The sequence below is a fragment of the Oncorhynchus mykiss genome, chromosome 22 (assembly GCF_057628025.1).
Source record: "Oncorhynchus mykiss isolate SJ-2025 chromosome 22, ASM5762802v1, whole genome shotgun sequence".
In the NCBI taxonomy this organism is placed as follows: Eukaryota; Metazoa; Chordata; class Actinopteri; order Salmoniformes; family Salmonidae; genus Oncorhynchus; species Oncorhynchus mykiss.
In genome coordinates this window covers 33,486,023-33,510,173 of record NC_143043.1, presented here as the reverse complement: position 1 = coordinate 33,510,173, position 24,151 = coordinate 33,486,023, and the positions used below count along the sequence as shown (strand labels likewise).

The 24,151-nt window shown below is 42.6% G+C and overlaps 1 protein-coding gene across 2 annotated transcripts in view; it reads right to left on the bottom strand.

Moving 5' to 3' along the window:
• epha3 (eph receptor A3) overlaps positions 1-23,812 on the bottom strand; it is a 164,169-nt gene extending 140,357 nt beyond the window's left edge. For both annotated transcript variants that reach the window (XM_036959042.2, XM_036959041.2), the window contains exons 1-2: positions 23,287-23,812; positions 4,784-4,848 (exon numbers count right to left, since the gene is read on the bottom strand). In XM_036959042.2, coding sequence (XP_036814937.1) covers positions 4,784-4,848; positions 23,287-23,389 — 168 coding nt within the window. In that variant the 5' untranslated portion in view covers positions 23,390-23,812. The remainder of the gene's footprint in view (positions 1-4,783; positions 4,849-23,286) is intronic.
• Positions 23,813-24,151: the final 339 nt, after the last annotated feature.

The following is a 24,151-nucleotide window of genomic DNA, read 5'->3' as shown; positions in this document are numbered from 1 at the left end:
TGTTTTGATTGCTGTGTTGAGATACTAAGTTACCTGGGTTTTATTAACATGTTGTTGTTTTGATTGCTGTGTTGAGATACTAAGTTACCTGGGTTTTATTAACGTGTGTTTTGATTGCTGTGTTGAGATATTAAGTTACCTGGGTTTTATTAACGTGTGTTGTTTTGATTGATGTGTTGAGATACTAAGTTACCTGGGTTTTATTAACATGTTGTTTTGATTGCTGTGTTGAGATACTAAGTTACCTGGGTTTTATTAACATGTTGTTTTGATTGCTGTGTTGAGATACTAAGTTACCTGGGTTTTATTAACATGTTGTTGTTTTGATTGCTGTGTTGAGATACTAAGTTACCTGGGTTTTATTAACGTGTGTTTTGATTGCTGTGTTGAGATACTAAGTTACCTGGGTTTTATTAACGTGTTGTTTTGATTGATGTGTTGAGATACTAAGTTACCTGGGTTTTATTAACGTGTGTTTTGATTGCTGTGTTGAGATACTAAGTTACCTGGGTTTTATTAACGTGTGTTTTGATTGCTGTGTTGAGATACTAAGTTACCTGGGTTTTATTAACGTGTTGTTTTGATTGATGTGTTGAGATACTAAGTTACCTGGGTTTTATTAACATGTGTTGTTTTGATTGCTGTGTTGAGATACTAAGTTACCTGGGTTTTATTAACATGTGTTGTTTTGATTGCTGTGTTGAGATACTAAGTTACCTGGGTTTTATTAACGTGTGTTGTTTTGATTGCTGTGTTGAGATACTAAGTTACCTGGGTTTTATTAACATGTTGTTTTGATTGCTGTGTTGAGATACTAAGTTACCTGGGTTTTATTAACGTGTGTTTTGATTGCTGTGTTGAGATACTAAGTTACCTGGGTTTTATTAACATGTGTTGTTTTGATTGCTGTGTTGAGATACTAAGTTACCTGGGTTTTATTAACATGTGTTGTTTTGATTGATGTGTTGAGATACTAAGTTACCTGGGTTTTATTAACGTGTGTTTTGATTGCTGTGTTGAGATACTAAGTTACCTGGGTTTTTTTAACGTGTGTTTTGATTGCTGTGTTGAGATACTAAGTTACCTGGGTTTTATTAACGTGTGTTTTGATTGCTGTGTTGAGATACTAAGTTACCTGGGTTTTATTAACGTGTGTTTTGATTGCTGTGTTGAGATACTAAGTTACCTGGGTTTTATTAACATGTTGTTGTTTTGATTGCTGTGTTGAGATACTAAGTTACCTGGGTTTTATTAACATGTGTTTTGATTGCTGTGTTGAGATACTAAGTTACCTGGGTTTTATTAACATGTTGTTGTTTTGATTGCTGTGTTGAGATACTAAGTTACCTGGGTTTTATTAACGTGTGTTTTGATTGCTGTGTTGAGATATTAAGTTACCTGGGTTTTATTAACGTGTGTTGTTTTGATTGATGTGTTGAGATACTAAGTTACCTGGGTTTTATTAACATGTTGTTTTGATTGCTGTGTTGAGATACTAAGTTACCTGGGTTTTATTAACATGTTGTTTTGATTGCTGTGTTGAGATACTAAGTTACCTGGGTTTTATTAACATGTTGTTGTTTTGATTGCTGTGTTGAGATACTAAGTTACCTGGGTTTTATTAACGTGTGTTTTGATTGCTGTGTTGAGATACTAAGTTACCTGGGTTTTATTAACGTGTTGTTTTGATTGATGTGTTGAGATACTAAGTTACCTGGGTTTTATTAACGTGTGTTTTGATTGCTGTGTTGAGATACTAAGTTACCTGGGTTTTATTAACGTGTGTTTTGATTGCTGTGTTGAGATACTAAGTTACCTGGGTTTTATTAACGTGTTGTTTTGATTGATGTGTTGAGATACTAAGTTACCTGGGTTTTATTAACATGTTGTTGTTTTGATTGCTGTGTTGAGATACTAAGTTACCTGGGTTTTATTAAAGTGTGTTTTGATTGCTGTGTTGAGATACTAAGTTACCTGGGTTTTATTAACGTGTTGTTTTGATTTATGTGTTGAGATACTAAGTTACCTGGGTTTTATTAACGTGTGTTTTGATTGCTGTGTTGAGATACTAAGTTACCTGGGTTTTATTAACATGTTGTTGTTTTGATTGCTGTGTTGAGATACTAAGTTACCTGGGTTTTATTAACATGTGTTTTGATTGCTGTGTTGAGATACTAAGTTACCTGGGTTTTATTAACATGTTGTTGTTTTGATTGATGTGTTGAGATACTAAGTTACCTGGGTTTTATTAACATGTGTTGTTTTGATTGCTGTGTTGAGATACTAAGTTACCTGGGTTTTATTAACATATGTTGTTTTGATTGATGTGTTGAGATACTAAGTTACCTGGGTTTTATTAACATGTTGTTTTGATTGATGTGTTGAGATACTAAGTTACCTGGGTTTTATTAACATGTGTTGTTTTGATTGATGTGTTGAGATACTAAGTTACCTGGGTTTTATTAACATGTTGTTGTTTTGATTGATGTGTTGAGATACTAAGTTACCTGGGTTTTATTAACATGTGTTGTTTTGATTGATGTGTTGAGATACTAAGTTACCTGGGTTTTATTAACATGTTGTTGTTTTGATTGATGTGTTGAGATACTAAGTTACCTGGGTTTTATTAACATGTTGTTTTGATTGCTGTGTTGAGATACTAAGTTACCTGGGTTTTATTAACGTGTTGTTTTGATTGATGTGTTGAGATACTAAGTTACCTGGGTTTTATTAACATGTGTTGTTTTGATTGCTGTGTTGAGATACTAAGTTACCTGGGTTTTATTAACATGTGTTTTGATTGATGTGTTGAGATACTAAGTTACCTGGGTTTTATTAACGTGTGTTGTTTTGATTGATGTGTTGAGATACTAAGTTACCTGGGTTTTATTAACATGTTGTTGTTTTGATTGATGTGTTGAGATACTAAGTTACCTGGGTTTTATTAATGTGTTGTTTTGATTGATGTGTTGAGATACTAAGTTACCTGGGTTTTATTAACGTGTGTTTTGATTGCTGTGTTGAGATACTAAGTTACCTGGGTTTTATTAACGTGTGTTTTGATTGCTGTGTTGAGATACTAAGTTACCTGGGTTTTATTAACGTGTTGTTTTGATTGCTGTGTTGAGATACTAAGTTACCTGGGTTTTATTAATGTGTGTTTTGATTGATGTGTTGAGATACTAAGTTACCTGGGTTTTATTAACGTGTTGTTTTGATTGATGTGTTGAGATACTAAGTTACCTGGGTTTTATTAACGTGTTGTTGTTTTGATTGATGTGTTGAGATACTAAGTTACCTAGGTTTTATTAACATGTTGTTGTTTTGATTGATGTGTTGAGATACTAAGTTACCTGGGTTTTATTAACGTGTGTTTTGATTGCTGTGTTGAGATACTAAGTTACCTGGGTTTTATTAACGTGTTGTTGTTTTGATTGATGTGTTGAGATACTAAGTTACCTGGGTTTTATTAACATGTTGTTGTTTTGATTGATGTGTTGAGATACTAAGTTACCTGGGTTTTATTAACGTGTGTTTTGATTGCTGTGTTGAGATACTAAGTTACCTGGGTTTTATTAACATGTTGTTGTTTTGATTGCTGTGTTGAGATACTAAGTTACCTGGGTTTTATTAACATGTGTTGTTTTGATTGATGTGTTGAGATACTAAGTTACCTGGGTTTTATTAACATGTGCTGTTGCCAACAATTCAAACCATATTATAAGCTGACTCTTCTCTTCTGTAACAAAATGAAGAAATACAATCTGTCTCCCCATCCCACCCATATGGTGAGTCTATCACCTACTTAACCCATGTGTAGGTTAATACCACTTGGGGGGTACTAAGCTAACATATGGAATAGTTTTAAGATGGTCATATTATGGATCATTTAGCTATTTGATTGTGAATTTTAAGATGCCATTACGTAGGTATATTTTTTGATAAAATATAGAATTTGGCCTTTACTTTTATAACACATAGAAACGCATTGAATAACACATTCATAAAAAGCAACAAAAAAACACACAAAAAAAGAGATATAAGAAAGCTCAGGAAATATATACTTTTGGACACATATTTAAACCCTTATTTTTGTTGGCACAAAACTACCTCCATACTTTCATTAGTTTGTTAGATTACCTTCAGGCGAGTCCCGTGACACTTGTAGGTGTCATAGAACATATTGGTGAGTCTCCACTTTCCATAGTGGGATCATATTAGTTTTGGCTCAAACGGTTTAGACGCTACAGACAGAAGTTGGCACATCGGCGTCACTGGCTCCAGACGAGTCCCGTGACTCTTGTAGGTGTCGTAGAGTAAAAGGGAGAACACCATTGTGTTCAAGAGAATCTATTTATTGGCCAAACCGGTCGGACGTTATAGACGTTTTCGTGAGAAGAACAATTTTCGGGATGTTTCCTGGTCTGACAAACACCGCTGTAGCTCTGCCAACTTCCACAGTAAACGCAGAAGGCCGACAGTGGATTGAGATGCAGCCATGCAAAAAACCTGATGTCTCTAGCTGAAACGGATGTATTCTAACTGGGATGCATTCATTATGTTACTTAGATTGACGCACAGGTGTGTCAAGAGACTTCCGGATTGTTAATCCCACTTGACTCATAGGATAACAGAAAATAAGATGTGTTTGTATTGTTTGTTTTGAAATGTCCTAAGCACCATTAAAACACTGAAATCTGATGACAGGACAGAATGCTGACAGAGCATAGAATGTGCAGATACTATATGTGTGCAAGCCATGGGACATGTATGTACTACTCACTCCATGTGATGGGTAGGATATCCATCCCAGCTCCCCTTGGCTGGCTTTGGAGTCCAACAGGTTCACTGTAGAGATGAGGAGAAAGAAGAAACTGGGATGAGTGTCGGGATGAGTGTCTTATGGGAAAGCAGTTGATTGTGGCAAGCTTGTCTTTGGCACCACTATGTACAGTGGGAATAGAAAGTCACAGCCCCCCCCCCTTTCAAAATGTTCACCTTTTGTTGACTTACAGCCTGAAATGAAAAGACATCAAATCAGACTTTTTACTGCTTTATTTACACACAGTAACCCACAACATCCAAGTGAGAAAAAAATATTTTAAAAACTCTATAAATTAATTGCAATTAAAACAGTAAAATCTCCTATTTGGGTATGTGAACACCCCCCTTAGAATTGTAATTGCAAACTTGCTGAGGTATAACCAACCACCTTCCAGATCACAAATCAAGCTAATTGGCTTCCATCTGTGATCAATTATAGTGACTTTGATTAGTTCAGAAATGCACAACTCAACTGCATAGTTGTAATGGGTGCGTGCTGGTGGCAGGGAAGTCAGACACAGGAGAGTGAACTTGGTATAAACGGAGCAGTTTAATAAATGCTAAAGAAAACTCTGAAAACCAAATATACAAAAATAATATAAAAGGGTACAAAACCAGTCGCACACCAGAACATAACTAGCCCAATAACATACAACAAACAATCACTGACAAGGACAAGAGGGGAAACAGAGGGTTAAATACACACAACAAACAATCACTGACAAGGACATGAGGGGAAACAGAGGGTTAAATACACACCTACATACAACAAACAATCACCGACAAGGACATGAGGGGAAACAGAGGGTTAAATACACAACATGTAATTGATGGGATTGGAACCAGGTGTGAAGTAAGACAAGACAAAACCAATAGAAAATGAAAAATGGATCAGCGATGGCTAGAAGGCCGGTGACTTCGACCGCCGAACACCGCCCGAACAAGGAGAGGCACCAAGTTCGGCAGAAGTTGTGACATTAGTAGTGCAATTCAAAGAAAATAATAGACTATGGGCGGAAAGGTACTTTCAAAAGATCTATGAGATAAAGTTGTGGAAAGGCGCAAGTCAGAGGATGGATATAAAAACATTTCAAAGGCTTTGTCCCTCAGAGCACAGTTACCACCATTATTAAGAAGTGGAAGGCATATGGCACCACCCAGACCCTGCATAGATCAGGCCATCCCTCCAAACTGGATGACCAGGCAAGGAGGAGACTGATCAGAGAGACTACCAAGAAGCCAATTGTGACTTTGAAGGAGCTTCAGGCCTTTATGGCAAAGACTGGTCAATGTGTGGATGTGACCACAATATCACAAGCATTCCACGAATCTGGCCTCTATGGGAGGGTGGCAAGAAAAACACCACTCCTCAAAAAAAGCCACATCAAGTCTTGTTTGAGCTTTGCCAAATAGCACATTGTAGATTCCAAGGCCAAGTGGCGAAAGATGTTGTGGTCAGATGAGACCAAAATGGGACTTTTTGGCCTGAACGCAAAACGATATGTCTGGCGAAAACCCAATACTGTCACACCCTGATTTGTTTCACCTGTCCTTGTGATTGTCTCCACCCCCTCCAGGTGTGTGCCACGACTCCCACCGAAGGTGGCTCCCCTGCCTGTTCAGGAGGCGCTCGGCGGTCTACTAGCCACCACCGATCCCTTTTTCATTTTCTGTTCGTTTGGTCTTATTGGTTGCACCTGTCTCTTATTTTGTTTCTTGATTTATGTCTATTTAAGCCTGTTAGGGAAGCCTATGTTTGTGCGGGATTGTTCCTCTGTTAGTTTGTGGGATTGTTCCTCTGTTAGTTTGTGGGATTGTTCCTCTGTTAGTTTGTGGGAATGTACCTCTGTTAGTTTGTGGATGTGCATTTGAATTTTATTTTCTCCAGACTGTTTGGGTACTGTGTTTGGGCCGGTCAGTTTTATGCGCCTAGTGTTTTGGCGTGACCGTTTGTACCGGAATAAAATACGATTGTCCGAACCCTCTGCTCTCTGCGCCTGACTCCAAACCCACTACTCCTAGAAGACTCCAAACCCACTACTCCTAGAAGACTCCAAACCCACTACTCCTAGAAGACTCCAAACCTACTACTCCTAGAAGACTCCAACCCCACTACTCCTAGAAGACTCCAAACCCACTACTCCTAGAAGACGTGACAGTGTGGCTTATTTTACCCAGTGTATTTATCCCTGTGTTTCCTGTCTCTCTGTGCCAGTGTATTTATCCCTGTGTTTCCTGTCTCTCTGTGCCAGTGTATTTATCCCTGTGTTTCCTGTCTCTCTGTGCCAGTGTATTTATCCCTGTGTTTCCTGTCTCTCTGTACCAGTGTATTTATCCCTGTTTCCTGTCTCTCTGTGCCAGTGTATTTATCCCTGTGTTTCCAGTCTCTCTGTACCAGTGTATTTATCCCTGTGTTTCCTCTCTCTCTGTGCCAGTGTATTTATCCCTGTGTTTCCTGTCTCTCTGTGCCAGTGTATTTATCCCTGTGTTTTCTGTCTCTCTGTGCCAGTGTATTTATCCCTGTGTTTCCTGTCTCGTGCCAGTGTATTTATCCCTGTGTTTCCTGTCTCTCTGTGCCAGTGTATTTATCCCTGTGTTTCCTGTCTCTCTGTGCCAGTGTATTTGTCCCTGTGTTTCCTGTCTCTCTGTGCCAGTGTATTTATCCCTGTGTTTCCTGTCTCTCTGTGCCAGTGTATTTATCCCTGTGTTTCCTGTCTCTCTGTGCCAGTGTATTTATCCCTGTGTTTCCTGTCTCTCTGTGCCAGTGTATTTATCCCTGTGTTTCCTCTCTCTCTGTACCAGTGTATTTATCCCTGTGCTTCCTGTCACTCTGTACCAGTGTATTTATCTCTGTGTTTCCTGTCTCTGTGCCAGTGTATTTATCACTGTGTTTCCTGTCTCTCTGTGCCAGTGTATTTATCCCTGTGTTTCCTGTCTCTCTGTGCCAGTGTATTTATCCCTGTGTTTCCTGTCTCTCTGTGCCAGTGTATTTATCCCTGTGTTTCCTGTCTCTCTGTGCCAGTGTATTTATCCCTGTGTTTCCTGTCTCTCTGTGCCAGTGTATTTATCCCTGTGTTTCCTGTCTCTCTGTGACAGTGTATTTATCCCTGTGTTTCCTCTCTCTCTGTACCAGTGCATTTATCCCTGTGCTTCCTGTCACTCTGTACCAGTGTATTTATCTCTGTGTTTCCTGTCTCTGTGCCAGTGTATTTATCACTGTGTTTCCTGTCTCTCTGTGCCAGTGTATTTATCCCTGTGTTTCCTGTCTCTCTGTGCCAGTGTATTTATCCCTGTGTTTCCTATCTCTCTGTGCCAGTGTATTTATCCCTGTGTTTCCTGTCTCTCTGTGCCAGTGTATTTATCCCTGTGTTTCCTGTCTCTCTGTGCCAGTGTATTTATCCCTGTGTTTCCTGTCTCTCTGTGCCAGTGTATTTATCCCTGTGGTTCCTGTCTCTCTGTACCTGTGTATTTATCCCTGTGTTTCCTGTCTCTCAGTGCCAATGTATTTATCCCTGTGTTTCCTGTCTCTCTGTACCAGTGTATTTATCCCTGTGTTTCCTGTCTCTCTGTACCAGTGTGTTTATCCCTGTGTTTCCTGTCTCTCTGTGCCAATGTATTTATCCCTGTGTTTCCTGTCTCTCTGCCTTGTGCCCTTATGAATACATCATTCCACCCAAAGAACACCATCCCTCCAGTAAAGAACACCATGCCTACAGTAAAGAACACCATGTCTACAGTAAAGAACACCATGACTACAGTAAATAACACCATGTCTACAGTAAAGAACACCATGACTACAGTAAAGAACACCATCCCTACAGTAAAGAACACCATGACTACAGTAAAGAACACCATGCCTACAGTAAAGAACACCATGACTACAGTAAAGAACACCATGACTACAGTAAAGAACACCATGTCTACAGTAAAGAACACCATGCCAACAGTAAAGAACACCATGACTAAAGTAAAGCACACCATGCCTACAGTAAAGAACACCATGTCTACAGTAAAGAACACCATGTCTACAGTAAAGAACACCATGACTAAAGTAAAGCACACCATGCCTACAGTAAAGAACACCATGTCTACAGTAAAGAACACCATGTCTACAGTAAAGAACACCATGACTACAGTAAAGAACACCATGTCTACAGTAAAGAACACCATGTCTACAGTATAGAACACCATGTCTACAGTAAAGAACACCATGTCTACAGTAAAGAACACCATGTCTACAGTAAAGAACACAATGACTAAAGTAAAGCACACCATGCCTACAGTAAAGAACACCATGCCTACAGTAAGGAACACCATGTCTACAGTAAAGAACACCATGCCTACAGTAAAGAACACCATGCCTACAGTAAGGAACACCAAGTCTACAGTAAAGAACACCATGCCTACAGTAAAGAACACCATGTCTACAGTAAAGAACACCATGTCTACAGTAAAGAACACCATGTCTACAGTAAAGAACACCGTGCCTACAGTAAAGAACACCGTGTCTACAGTAAAGAATACCATGCTTACAGTAAAGAACAGCATGCCTACAGTAAAGAACACCATGCCTACAGTAAAGAACACCATGTCTACAGTAAAGAACACCATGCCTACAGTAAAGAACACCATGTCTACAGTAAAGAACACCACGTCTACAGTAAAGAACACCACGTGTACAGTAAAGAAAACCACGTCTACAGTAAAGAACACCATGCCTACAGTAAAGAACACCATGTCTACTCTAAAGAACACCATGCCTACAGTAAAGAACACCATGTCTACAGTAAAGAACACCGTGCCTACAGTAAAGAACACCATGTCTACAGTAAAGAATACCATGCCTACAGTAAAGAACAGCATGCCTACAGTAAAGAACACCATGCCTACAGTAAAGTACACCATGTCTACAGTAAAGAACACCATGCCTACAGTATAGAACACCATGCCTACAGTAAAGAACACCATGTCTACAGTAAAGAACACCATGCCTACTGTAAAGAACACCATGCCTACAGTAAAGAACACCACGTCTACAGTAAAGAACACCATGCCTACAGTAAAGAACACCATGTCTACAATAAAGAACACCATGCCTACAGTAAAGAACACCATGTCTACAGTAAAGAACACCATGCCTACAGTAAGGAACACCATGTCTACAGTATAGAACACCATGCCTACAGTAAAGAACACCATGTCTACGCTAAAGAACACCATGCCTACAGTAAAGAACACCATGTCTACAGTAAAGAACACCGTGCCTACAGTAAAGAACACTGTGTCTACAGTAAAGAACACCGTGCCTACAGTAAAGAACACCGTGTCTACAGTAAAGAACACCATGCCTACAGTAAAGAACACCATGTCTACAGTAAAGAACACCGTGCCTACAGTAAAGAACACCGTGTCTACAGTAAAGAACACCGTGTCTACAGTAAAGAACACCATGTCTACAGTAAAGAACACCATGCCTACAGTAAAGAACACCATGTCTACAGTAAAGAACACCATGTCTACTGTAAAGAACACCATGCCTACAGTAAAGAACACCATGCCTACAGTAAAGAACACCATGCCTACTGTAAAGAACACCATGCCTACAGTAAAGAACACCATGTCTACAGTAAAGAACACCATGCCTACAGTAAAGAACACCATGCCTACAGTAAAGAACACCATGCCTACAGTACAACACGGGGGTGGCAGCATCCTGTTGTGGGGGTGTTTCTCTTCAGCAGGGACTGGAGCACTTGTCAGGATAGAAGGGGAAATGGACAGTGCAAAATACCGACAGATTCTTGAGGAAAACCTGCAGCTCTCTGCCACGAAGTTGAAAATGGGAAGATGGATCACATGACAATGGCCCAAAGCACCCCGCCAAAGCAACAGTACAGTGGCTGAAGGACAAAAGGTGAATGTCCTTGAGTGGCCTAGTCAGAGCCCTGACCTAAATCCCATCAAGAATCTGTGGAATGACTTGAAGAGTGCAGTCCATGAACGGTCACATGGCAATTTGACTGAGCTTCAACAATTCGGCAAGGAAGAATGGGCAAATATTGCAGTCAAGGTGTGCAAAGTTAGTAGAGACGTATTCAAAGAGACTCATGGCTGTAATTCAATTTACTTGGTTCTACCAAGTATTAACTCAGGGGGGTGTTCACTTATCCAAATAGGCTATTTTACTGTTTTCAATTAAATACATTTTCAGACATTTTTGGAGAAAAACATATGCTTGGATGTTGTGGGTTACTGTGTGTAAATAAAGCCGGGAAAAGTCTGATTTGATGTGTTTTCATTTCAGGCTGTAAGTCAACAAAAGGTGAACATTTTGAAAAGGGGGGTGACTTTCTATACCCACTGTACATTATGAATATATATCCTTCTGATGTCTAGTTAGTCCACTCATCTAAACCTGGCCTTCAAGGACCGGGATCAGGATAGTATTTATTTACCTAGCTGTTCAACATTCCTCAGGACTCCTTAGAACACACACACAAACATGCTCACAAACGCACACACACGCACACACACGGCCAGTTACCCTCTGAGCACTTCCTAAATCTAACCAAACAGAGACAGCCTGCTGCTTTGTGCTCCATGATGAGGGGATCCAAGCAGGAGATTCTGGGTCTGTAGCAACCTGGGAGGCTGTTCTGACTGGTACTGATACACACAGCGGGGTCAGAAAACCACACTGCTACAGCTGTGGGAACCTCCTCTGACTGGTACTGATACACACAGCGGGGTCAGAAAACCACACTGCTACAGCTGTGTGAACCTCCTCTGACTGGTACTGATACACACAGCGGGGTCAGAAAACCACACTGCTACAGCTGTGTGAACCTCCTCTGACTGGTACTGATACACACAGCGGGGTCAGAAAACCACACTGCTACAGCTGTGTGAACCTCCTCTGACTGGTACTGATACACACAGCGGGGTCAGAAAACCACACTGCTACAGCTGTGGGAACCTCCTCTGACTGGTACTGATACACACAGCGGGGTCAGAAAACCACACTGCTACAGCTGTGGGAACCTCCTCTGACTGGTACTGATACACACAGCGGGGTCAGAAAACCACACTGCTACAGCTGTGTGAACCTCCTCTGACTGGTACTGATACACACAGCGGGGTCAGAAAACCACACTGCTACAGCTGTGTGAACCTCCTCTGACTGGTACTGATACACACAGCGGGGTCAGAAAACCACACTGCTACAGCTGTGTGAACCTCCTCTGACTGGTACTGATACACACAGCGGGGTCAGAAAACCACACTGCTACAGCTGTGTGAACCTCCTCTGACTGGTACTGATACACACAGCGGGGTCAGAAAACCACACTGCTACAGCTGTGGGAACCTCCTCTGACTGGTACTGATACACACAGCGGGGTCAGAAAACCACACTGCTACAGCTGTGTGAACCTCCTCTGACTGGTACTGATACACACAGCGGGGTCAGAAAACCACACTGCTACAGCTGTGTGAACCTCCTCTGACTGGTACTGATACACACAGCGGGGTCAGAAAACCACACTGCTACAGCTGTGTGAACCTCCTCTGACTGGTACTGATACACACAGCGGGGTCAGAAAACCACACTGCTACAGCTGTGTGAACCTCCTCTGACTGGTACTGATACACACAGCGGGGTCAGAAAACCACACTGCTACAGCTGTGTGAACCTCCTCTGACTGGTACTGATACACACAGCGGGGTCAGAAAACCACACTTGCTGTTACGAATCTTTGCATCTAAAATCTCTATGCGCCTGTAAAGAGTTGAACACATCGCACCCATTGGTCTACCGATCGCTCAGCTGTTGATGTCTGCCTGCCGACATTTTCTCAGTTGGAAAAGTACTCTCGGCAGGCAGACGCTATTGGTGTGTCTGAGCCTTAACTGTCACTTTCATTATAAAGGAACCTTGATGCTTTCAGATAAATCATGGGCTCTAAGTGTGCATATGAACAACATTCATTATTACACTATAAATATGGAAATGATAAGATTATGTCACCAATTCTAGGTTTCAATGCATTCTCAAATGAATTAAGCCTCTCACAATTCCAGGGATTCTGAGATCTGGAAAGTGTGAGGGAAGTGTATTGTAATTACTAAGACAGAACAGTATGATAAGAGCTGTGACCCCGGGGCTCTGCTTGGCTGGAGTGTCACTAGTGATACAACAGAATGTCACAGAGCAGGGAAAAAGCATATTTTGAGTACATAGTGGAGTATAGCGAGATAGTTCAGGGTGGAGTATAGAGAGAGTACAGGGTGGAGTATAGAGAGAGTACAGGGTGGAGTATAGAGAGAGAGTACAGGGTGGAGTATAGAGAGAGTACAGGGTGGAGTATAGAGAGAGTTCAGGGTGGAGTATAGAGAGAGTACAGGGTGGAGTATAGAGAGAGTTCAGGGTGGAGTATAGAGAGAGTTCAGGGTGGAGTATAGAGAGAGTTCAGGGTGGAGTATAGAGAGAGAGTACAGGATGGAGTATAGAGAGAGTACAGGGTGGAGTATAGAGAGAGTACAGGGTGGAGTATAGAGAGAGTTCAGGGTGGAGTATAGAGAGAGTTCAGGGTGGAGTATAGAGAGAGTTCAGGGTGGAGTATAGAGAGAGTACAGGGTGGAGTATAGAGAGAGTTCAGGGTGGAGTATAGAGAGAGTTCAGGGTGGAGTATAGAGAGAGTTCAGGGTGGAGTATAGAGAGAGTTCAGGGTGGAGTATAGAGAGAGTTCAGGGTGGAGTATAGAGAGAGTTCAGGGTGGAGTATAGAGAGAGAGTACAGGGTGGAGTATAGAGAGAGTTCAGGGTGGAGTATAGAGAGAGTTCAGGGTGGAGTATAGAGAGAGAGTACAGGGTGGAGTATAGAGAGAGTTCAGGGTGGAGTATAGAGAGAGTTCAGGGTGGAGTATAGAGAGAGAGTACAGGGTGGAGTATAGAGAGAGTACAGGGTGGAGTATAGAGAGAGAGTTCAGGGTGGAGTATAGAGAGAGTACAGGGTGGAGTATAGAGAGAGTTCAGGGTGGAGTATAGAGAGAGTTCAGGGTGGAGTATAGAGAGAGTTCAGGGTGGAGTATAGAGAGAGAGTACAGGGTGGAGTATAGAGAGAGTACAGGGTGGAGTATAGAGAGAGTACAGGGTGGAGTATAGAGAGAGTTCAGGGTGGAGTATAGAGAGAGTTCAGGGTGGAGTATAGAGAGAGTTCCGGGTGGAGTATAGAGAGAGTACAGGGTGGAGTATAGAGAGAGTTCAGGGTGGAGTATAGAGAGAGTTCAGGGTGGAGTATAGAGAGAGTTCAGGGTGGAGTATAGAGAGAGTTCAGGGTGGAGTATAGAGAGAGTTCAGGGTGGAGTATATAGAGAGTTCAGGGTGGAGTATAGAGAGAGAGTACAGGGTGGAGTATAGAGAGAGTTCAGGGTGGAGTATAGAGAGAGTTCAGGGTGGAGTATAGAGAGAGAGTACAGGGTGGAGTATAGAGAGAGTTCAGGGTGGAGTATAGAGAGAGAGTTCAGGGTGGAGTATAGAGAGAGTACAGGGTGGAGTATAGAGAGAGAGTACAGGGTGGAGTATAGAGAGAGTACAGGGTGGAGTATAGAGAGAGAGTTCAGGGTGGAGTATAGAGAGAGTCCAGGGTGGAGTATAGAGAGAGTTCAGGGTGGAGTATAGAGAGAGAGTACAGGGTGGAGTATAGAGAGAGTACAGGGTGGAGTAGAGAGAGAGTACAGGGTGGAGTATAGAGAGAGTACAGGGTGGAGTATAGAGTACAGGGTGGAGTAGAGAGAGAGTTCAGGGTGGAGTATAGAGAGAGTAGAGGGTGGAGTATAGAGAGAGAGAGTACAGGGTGGAGTATAGAGAGAGAGTACAGGGTGGAGTATAGAGAGAGAGTTCAGGGTGGAGTATAGAGAGAGTCCAGGGTGGAGTATAGAGAGAGTTCAGGGTGGAGTATAGAGAGAGAGTACAGGGTGGAGTATAGAAAGAGAGAGTACAGGGTGGAGTATAGAGAGAGAGTACAGGGTGGAGTATAGAGAGAGAGAGTACAGGGTGGAGTATAGAGAGAGAGTACAGGGTGGAGTATAGAGAGAGAGAGTACAGGGTGGAGTATAGAGAGAGAGTACAGGGTGGAGTATAGAGAGAGAGTACAGGGTGGAGTATAGAGAGAGAGTACAGGGTGGAGTATAGAGAGAGAGAGTACAGGGTGGAGTATAGAGAGAGAGAGTACAGGGTGGAGTATAGAGAGAGAGTACCGGGTGGAGTATAGAGAGAGAGAGTACAGGGTGGAGTATAGAGAGAGAGAGTACAGGGTGGAGTATAGAGAGAGAGTACAGGGTGGAGTATAGAGAGAGTACAGGGTGGAGTATAGAGAGAGAGTTCAGGGTGGAGTATAGAGAGAGTCCAGGGTGGAGTATAGAGAGAGTTCAGGGTGGAGTATAGAGAGAGAGTACAGGGTGGAGTATAGAGAGAGAGTACAGGGTAGAGTATAGAGAGAGTACAGGGTGGAGTAGAGAGAGAGTACAGGGTGGAGTATAGAGAGAGAGTACAGGGTGGAGTATAGAGAGAGAGTACAGGGTGGAGTATAGAGAGAGTACAGGGTGGAGTATAGAGAGAGTTCAGGGTGGAGTAGAGAGAGAGTACAGGGTGGAGTATAGAGAGAGAGAGAGTACAGGGTGGAGTATAGAGAGAGTACAGGGTGGAGTATAGAGAGAGAGTTCAGGGTGGAGTATAGAGAGAGAGTACAGGGTGGAGTATAGAGAGAGTACAGGGTGGAGTATAGAGAGAGTACAGGGTGGAGTATAGAGAGAGAGAGTACAGGGTGAAGTAAAGAGAGAGTACAGGGTGGAGTATAGAGAGAGAGTACAGGGTGGAGTATAGAGAGAGAGTACAGGGTGGAGTATAGAGAGAGTTCAGGGTGGAGTATAGAGAGAGAGTTCGGGGTGGAGTATAGAGAGAGAGTTCAGGGTGGAGTATAGAGAGAGTTCAGGGTGGAGTATAGAGAGAGAGTTCAGGGTGGAGTATAGAGAGAGAGTACAGGGTGGAGTATAGAGAGAGAGAGTACAGGGTGGAGTATAGAGAGAGAGTACAGGGTGGAGTATAGAGAGAGAGAGTACAGGGTGGAGTATAGAGAGAGAGTACAGGGTGGAGTATAGAGAGAGAGTACAGGGTGGAGTATAGAGAGAGTTCAGGGTGGAGTATAGAGAGAGAGTACAGGGTGGAGTATAGAGAGAGAGAGTACAGGGTGGAGTATAGAGAGAGAGTACAGGGTGGAGTATAGAGAGAGTACAGGGTGGAGTATAGAGAGAGAGTACAGGGTGGAGTATAGAGAGAGAGTACAGGGTGGAGTATAGATAGGGGAGAGGAAAATAAATACTATTAGGTGATACCCACAAAATTGAGGCTCACCTGAGTTCTAGCCAAGCAGCTGGCGGTCAGGGCACAGGGACGCACGCACACACACACACACACACGCACACACACACGCACACACACACACGCGCACACACACACACACACACACGCACACACACACGCACACACACACACACACACACACATTCAGAAGACAGACTCCTATTAGAGCTAATAAAGCTATCTGCTCCTGTCAGATTATAGCAGTGCAGTATCTAGCTCCATTGGTTCCAATTTACATTTCTCAACGAGCCAGACCCCGTCTCAAATTGAGCTAAGCGTGGGGAATATGAGAGCAGAAAATGAGATGGCTCTATCTGACGCTGCTTCTCCAGCTGCAAGGGCCGGAAATCTCCACCAAAATCCCACGCACTAACACACACACGTGTACATGCACGTGAAGGTCCACATGCACACACTCATTACACAAAGATGCACAAACGAATGCAAGAACACTCACACAAAACGCTCACACACTCTCGCGTCAGTGTGTCTACCCAGTTAGTCAACCTCAGAGTGTCAGAACGCAGGGCTCTTTACGGTAACTAACAGTAAGAAACAGTATTAAGAGCAGTCTGAGTTGGCTACTGCTGGTCTCTGGTCTCTGGTCTCTGGTCTCTGGTCTGGGAACAACCCACATGAAGGCAGCCAGGTGAATCAATATAGGAGAGACAGAGACAGGCAGTAGACCCACAGGCCCAACATGTCCATCTGAATGAGTATTTATTGAAGATTTCAGCTCAGCAGTAAGTTGTACACCGAGCTGTAGGCAGACAGGCTGGGCAGTGGGCACAGTGTCTGCAGAAACACATCAAAATGATATAGGAATCTTCTAGTCTACTCAGGTCAGCACAGAATATGTATAGGCTCTCTGGAATCTGGAACCCACCTGTTGTGACTGCAGGTTGTGTGTGTGTTAGCATCTGCGGTAGTCTGTGACTGCAGGTTGTGTAGGGCTGCAGTAGTCTGTGACTGCAGGTTGTGTAGGGCTGCAGGAGTCTGTCACTGCAGGTTGTGTAGGGCTGCAGGAGTCTGTGACTGCAGGTTGTGTAGGGCTGCAGTAGTCTGTGACTACAGGTTGTGTAGGGCTGCAGGAGTCTGTGACTGCAGGGCTGCAGGAGTCTGCGACTGCAGGTTGTGTAGGGCTGCAGGAGTCTGCGACTGCAGGTTGTGTAGGGCTACAGTAGTCTGTGACTGCAGGTTGTGTAGGGCTGCAGGAGTCTGTGACTGCAGGTTGTGTAGGGCTGCAGTAGTCTGTGACTGCAGGTTGTGTAGGGCTGCAGGAGTCTGTGACTGTAGGTTGTGTAGGGCTGCAGGAGTCTTTGACTGCAGGTTGTGTAGGGCTGCAGGAGTCTGTGACTGCAGGTTGTGTAGGGCTGCAGGAGTCTGTGACTGCAGGTTGTGTAGGGCTGCAGGAGTCTGTGACTGCAGGTTGTGTAGGGCTGCAGTAGTCTGTGACTACAGGTTGTGTAGGGCTGCAGTAGTCTGTGACTGCAGGTTGTGTAGGGCTGCAGTAGTCTGTGACTACAGGTTGTGTAGGGCTGCAGTAGTCTGTGACTACAGGTTGTGTAGGGCTGCAGGAGTCTGTGACTGCAGGTTGTGTAGGGCTGCAGTAGTCTGTGACTGCAGGTTGTGTAGGGCTGCAGTAGTCTGTCTGCAGCCAGGCATGTCTGCAGGTTGTGACTGTGTGTTCAGGGTGAAGTGTTCTCCTCCCATCATGAATTATTCAAACTGAGTGTGGCTGTGTCTGATGCTGCTGCTGGTTCCCCTCTCACAGCTCATACTTGCATGTAAACACTCTCTCTCTCTCTCTCTCTCTCTCTCTAATACTGATTTATTGTGAGATATTAGATAACAGCACTCTTCACACTGCTTCCTACAGGCCTCCCACACAAACACAACTCACACACAAACACACAGAGAGCACTATTTTTAAAGTGGGAACATGTGTAAGCGCCCCCCCCCCCCCCCCTCCACCCCCCCACCCCCAGGTGCCATCGCTCACAAGCCTGTTCCTCCCAGCGGGTTACTGCTCTAGCCTCCCTGGGCAAGGCCTCCTGCCACCCGCTAAAAATACCGACGCCCGGGCAGGGAGGGAAACCATACCAAGCACCACGCATACAGACTCACTACTGTCGCCTACATTCACACACGCACACATACAGAGCCATTCTCTCATTTTATGCTGCGCACTCACTCAAAGACACATTTACACTGAGAAAATACACTGATCCGTTTGGTGCAAGAATCGCTCCGAATCAGCCAATACAATATCTGAATATGACATAACTTCATGCCAAATTATCCCCCCTAAAACGAACAGTCCTAAAAGCGGCCATATCAGGCTACTTTCTCCGTTAGCCTACTCCTGCGGTATATTAAGCGCAATACGGAACACAGTATAGTAGCTCACCAAAGTTTGTCCAGGATTTACACAAGCACTGCTGAATGGCAGAAAATGTATTTGTTTCTGTAAACACGTGTGTAGCAATATAGGCAGTCTGTAATGACTAATAGCATGTGGGCCAATATGCATTTGATCAAAGTCATATTGAAACCATGATCATAATATGGATATGGTGATACAATTCTGGATAGGCCTATACTGAATTGTTTTCTCTGAACAGCATATAATTCAACTCGAATTATGCGTATATTCTATGGTATGGTACATTCCACAAATCGTTTTCTTTATTTTGATGTATTCTATATTTTCTATAAAAACAACCATTAGCCTATGGAAAGTGGGAATAAATCACATCACTAAATGTTGGTATCTCACAGAATAATCTGACCAAGCAGTAGGCCTCCGCCTTAGAACACAATCAACAATCAATCATTCATAGGCTATAGCTTGTAAAATAGTAAAATGTGCTGCTAAAACGTTACCAATATATTTATCTGAAAAAATATATACATTTTTCATGGGGTCAGTTCAAATTGGTTTTAAGTGCAATGAGAAGATCTCACAATGTCCTGAAGAAAAAACAATACCCTCATTCAGGGACAGTAGGCCATAACGAGGAGGGGAAACTAGAGCATGGCTCAACTTTCCCGGTGTTGCAAAAGGCCTCAGTTAATTCAAACGAAACAATCAAATAAATACAAAAATACAGGCCAAAGTAAATAAATAAATGAACATTTGTAGGCCTGATAGGCAAACTTCGGATCCCTAAAATCTTCATTTTGACATGAAAATGCCGGTCATGCGTAATGCGAAGCATGTGCGTGTATGTTGAAATTGTACCTCGTCGAAGTTGTTGAAAACGTTTTTCTTTCACCATAAATAAACACAAGAGGAGCTAGAAGATAGCAATAAGAATAAAACATATATTTAGGCTAATTATAAAGAGTATTGTCATCATCAGAATCATTAGGCCTATAATTAATGATAATGATGAATAACCTGTGTAATTATCGTTATTATAATTACCATGATTAACCTCTACATTCTGAGAACCATTAAAGGTGACATAGAATCTTAGTCTTCATGAAATAGGCTAGTTTTAAACGTCTAAAACTTCCACGTTTTCCTTGCCCTTACTCTTTAACTTATCACAAAACACACACACATGGTCAAGTTGTCCTAAATACGCCTATATCACAGTGTATTATTTTAGAGTATGGGTTTTATATAATGCAGCCCATGCGAGTCGTGGTTCCGCTCGAAGCCCCAAAGTAGGGCGTTACGGTTTGAAGAGTGGTTGGACTGCATTACTACTGTAGTTGATTTACGACTTTCTTTGCTCTGAAATGATAGATTATATGATATCTGGCAACAAAACGCAGTGAATATTTCCAAAAGGACGTTAAAGGATGTCCTAAAAAGAGTAAGCTTAAACCACAACAGAATCTGCATGTGGTCACGCTGACCAACAGACAGAGGAAACTTACATTTTTTATAAATAACACATTTGGGCTAAATAACAACATTCTAACACGTAGGCTACTTGCAGAGTTATCAACCCTAGATGTGCCTGGCCTATAGTCTAGGCCCATAGTTTATTTTCGGTTCACTTTAAAATGATATGGTCAATTTATAAATAAGGTTAATTGTCGTTGTCAACATGTAAACATTTTCTTCACAGATATGTAGCCTATCAAATACATATTTTCCTGAAAATATAGATGCATAGACCTAACCTACATTTTTCGGGCGAGGCAATAGCCTAGGCCTACTAAAATAAGCTAAACTTTTATAGCCATGTCCCCATTTTTAGTTATACACTCTTAAACGCAAATAAACCGATATGATAGTTCCACGTTGTTTCAATGTTGAAATAAACGTAGAGAATTTGGATTTGTGCTAAACATTTGATTTATGAGAGGGACTTTAGTAGCCTGTGAAAGGGAGGGGGTTTCTGACTTGACCGGGCCATGATGACACCGTGCCTCGAGCACAAAAACAGTATTAAACAAGGGAGACAATTCCTCTCTCCTCTCCTCTGCGGAGCATGAGCTTTCTGTTTCTGATAGAAGGGTGTTTAATAGTTCTATTATTACAGATGGAATATGCAAGAGCTTGTGAGGCTTCACGGTGAGAACGGCTCGACACTGACACTCCCTGGCAGACAGACAGGGTGTTGCGGGACAGCCATCATTAGGTGCACACCATAGCAGACGTCATAAATAATAAGTAATAGGTTTATCACCGGGTAGACCTATACCCTGTAATTGTCCTCGGGTTGAGTGGAGGCTACAACAATATTTCCTGAACACAAATTGTACATATCAACTAGGCCTACAAATCGACTAAATTGCATCTACATAGCTTACATTAACCCCAATACGAGACACAGACCGAACTTCATGAACAAGACATCAGTTCATAAACAGCCTAAATAGGCCTAAACAATCATTAGGCGAACATAAAAAAATGGAATGACTAGGCCTATATTTATTTGACTTCAATACTGTAGGCTATGTCGAGGACTGGCCCGAGCTGTGTGAAATCGAGCTGTGTGGGCTCCTGGAAATAGTGAGGTGAATAAAAGTACGAAACAGTAAAAGCAGAAGTCGATAGGCTATTCACGTGCTGTTTCATCGAAAATATCAAAGATGAAATCATCTCAAAATATCTAAAGTTTCTGAAAACAAAAGACACAGATTAATGCCAGAGACCCTTGCATTTAATTAGCCAATATATCAAATCGAAAAACAAAAGTCACTTCATAATCTCCAAGTTTGGTTTATTAACCGGTGATAGACTGACGGCCTGTGAGTTAGACAATAATATAAAGAAGATGGGAAGAGGCGGCAGGCGCGTGCAGTATAGTCTACATGCATGGAGCGAGGACTAACCGCTTTGTAGAAATAATAACTCCTTCCCGGTATAATACATTATAATACATTGACCATGTTAAATTGCTATGATATGGGTTTAAATCTAGGCGAACGTATTACCCAAAGACAGAAATTGTTTTATGGGGCCTAAACTTTGACCACTCACGGTGCATGGCCCATAGGCCTAATCTGACATTTGAGCAGTATTCGTTGTTCATTTTGATGCCATATATTCGCAAGCCATTTTTTTATAGGCCTATTCAAGCGTTGTGCTTCCCTACAAGAAGAGCACACACGTGATGCTGGTCGCCCATGAAAGCTGTATAGGCGTACATGATGTACTGCCACGTTGTTGCAACAAAGAATACGCCGGGGAAATGCAGTCTAGTCGCTCGCATGTTAACGGTTGTTCAATGTCTTCAACTATTCACTTCAATTGCATATAGGCCTATGCCAGTATGTTAACAATTGAAATATGTTACAATTCGTAATTTAACATTTTTTAAATATTATATTACATGTTCTCTACTTTGAATTATTCCCATGTAGTAACAACTCATTTATAGCATGACAATAAATCATTACATTTTACTGAGCTCACCCCTTGATTAGTATTTGGCTCTGTCTGACAATCGACGGTCCATGTAGCCTACATTAATTTCGTAATCAAAGTGCAATTACAGATTAGCCTTGCCCTTTGGAACTATAGGCCAGTCATCTCATCATTTGCGCCTGTGTGTGTGTGTGTGTGTGTGTGTATGTGCACGCGCGCGCATGTGCGAGCGATAATAAACAACCTGTCGAGATTGGCCTATTTAAGAAAAAGTAGTCAATGGGTTAATCAATGGAAATATCGAGTGGATGATTCCTTGCGCTAAGGGATTATTATTATTCTTTAGAGTGTGCGTGTTCCTTCCAACACGGCTCAATAAAGTGGGCTATATTGATATAATCCAATACACCATCCGTGTGAATGAATACTAATGAATATGAATCGGCTGCATTTTCCAAATCACATCTATTTAGGCTAATGTCTGATCAGCTTGGGTAAGAAGCTAAACGGGGGTCCACTGCCTGCCCTGGTCCTTTACTGTGGGATGCCGCGCTTGGATTGCCTGCTTCTACTCCGTATTGTTATGGGACAATAGCCTACATGGGCATTTGTGAGTAATAACACCAAACATCAACATCTACACTTTGTCATCTGCGTTTCAAAATGTAGGCTATTATTCTCACTATTTGGAGAAGAACTATGGCATGCCAAACGATACTTCCAACCTAGATGCACGGGAAGCCCGGTGTTAACTGTCCAAAGCTGATTATCGTGATGCCCCCCAGCTGATTATCGTGATCCCCCCCATCCGATTCCAGTTTCCACCGATTTACCAGCCGGTCAATAACTCTTAATGAGGGTTTAAAACGCCACACCGAGTCCGTGCATCAATCCTTCTATCGCATTGAAGCTTGGGTCAACACACATCACAGTGGGTTAAACTAATTAAACTGTTATTTACAAATGTGCTAAAATACCGCCATGGCAATATTTGGACATTATCGAATGGTCTAACATGACATATCCTGTCCATTGCATCCACAGCATCAGCGCAGTCAGAACCACCTTCCTTCAAATGCATGCCGTCCAGACTGTGAGACGAGCCGCTGCAGCAAGATGTACTATAGCTCTGTCTGTGAGCGAACACTTTTCTTACATGGATCTCACACTCTCTCTTTCTTTATGTCCGGCCCTCTCTCACTTACTCTTACCTTCATTGGACGGGTGGATGATCAGAAGTGCTGAGCGGATAAACGACAAGATGAACAGTAGAATAAAAAGTAGTATTGGTTTCGCGCGCGGGTTGCAATCCATGACGGCAGGCAGTTCAGAGGGCAAGGCAGCGCGAGGTACATAACTCCGTGCAGCATTCGCCACTGAAAGATGTGAGCTCGCTCTCCCGTTCACGCACGAGGCTCCTGTTCGACTCGGCTCCAGGGCTGATGTCAACTTTGACACCGGAGAACGAGGAGGAGTCAGCGCTCTGTCTCTCTCTCTTTCTCTCTCTCATATTCTCTCACACTCTTTCACTCTCCCTCTCTCCCTCTCCGCGCTGAACGAAAAGGAGACAGGCTCTAGCGAGAGGCTTCCGTGTTCCGCAGGGTCCTACATATCTAAATTGGTTGTCAATATAAGTGTTTCCCAACTCATCATCAAGGTCTGGTTATATTAATCCGCTGTGTAGTGCTAGAGCACAATCCGAACTCAGCCTCAGGACAGATGATCAGTAGAAAACACAAGCCTCCCGCATTCCATCTCCAAGCATTAGCCCCAGAAAAACTGGACTGATCCCAATACATTAAAACAGATTGACATGTCTGCATTTAAATGATACAAATAGGAAAAGGGATGATTGCATTCTTTCATTTATGAGTCAACAGTGTTACCCTAGCCTGGTCCTTGTTCTAGCCCAGAACTAACACATCTGATTTCTCAGTCAAAACGTGATTTCCCTGTGTTTTATATACATGCCCACACTATGAGGTTGGAAAAACTGTGGACAAGTAGTATAATCCTCTTTTAGTGTAAGAGCTGTTTGAAAATTAATGCCTAAAATTTCAGCCTGTTTTGGTGGGA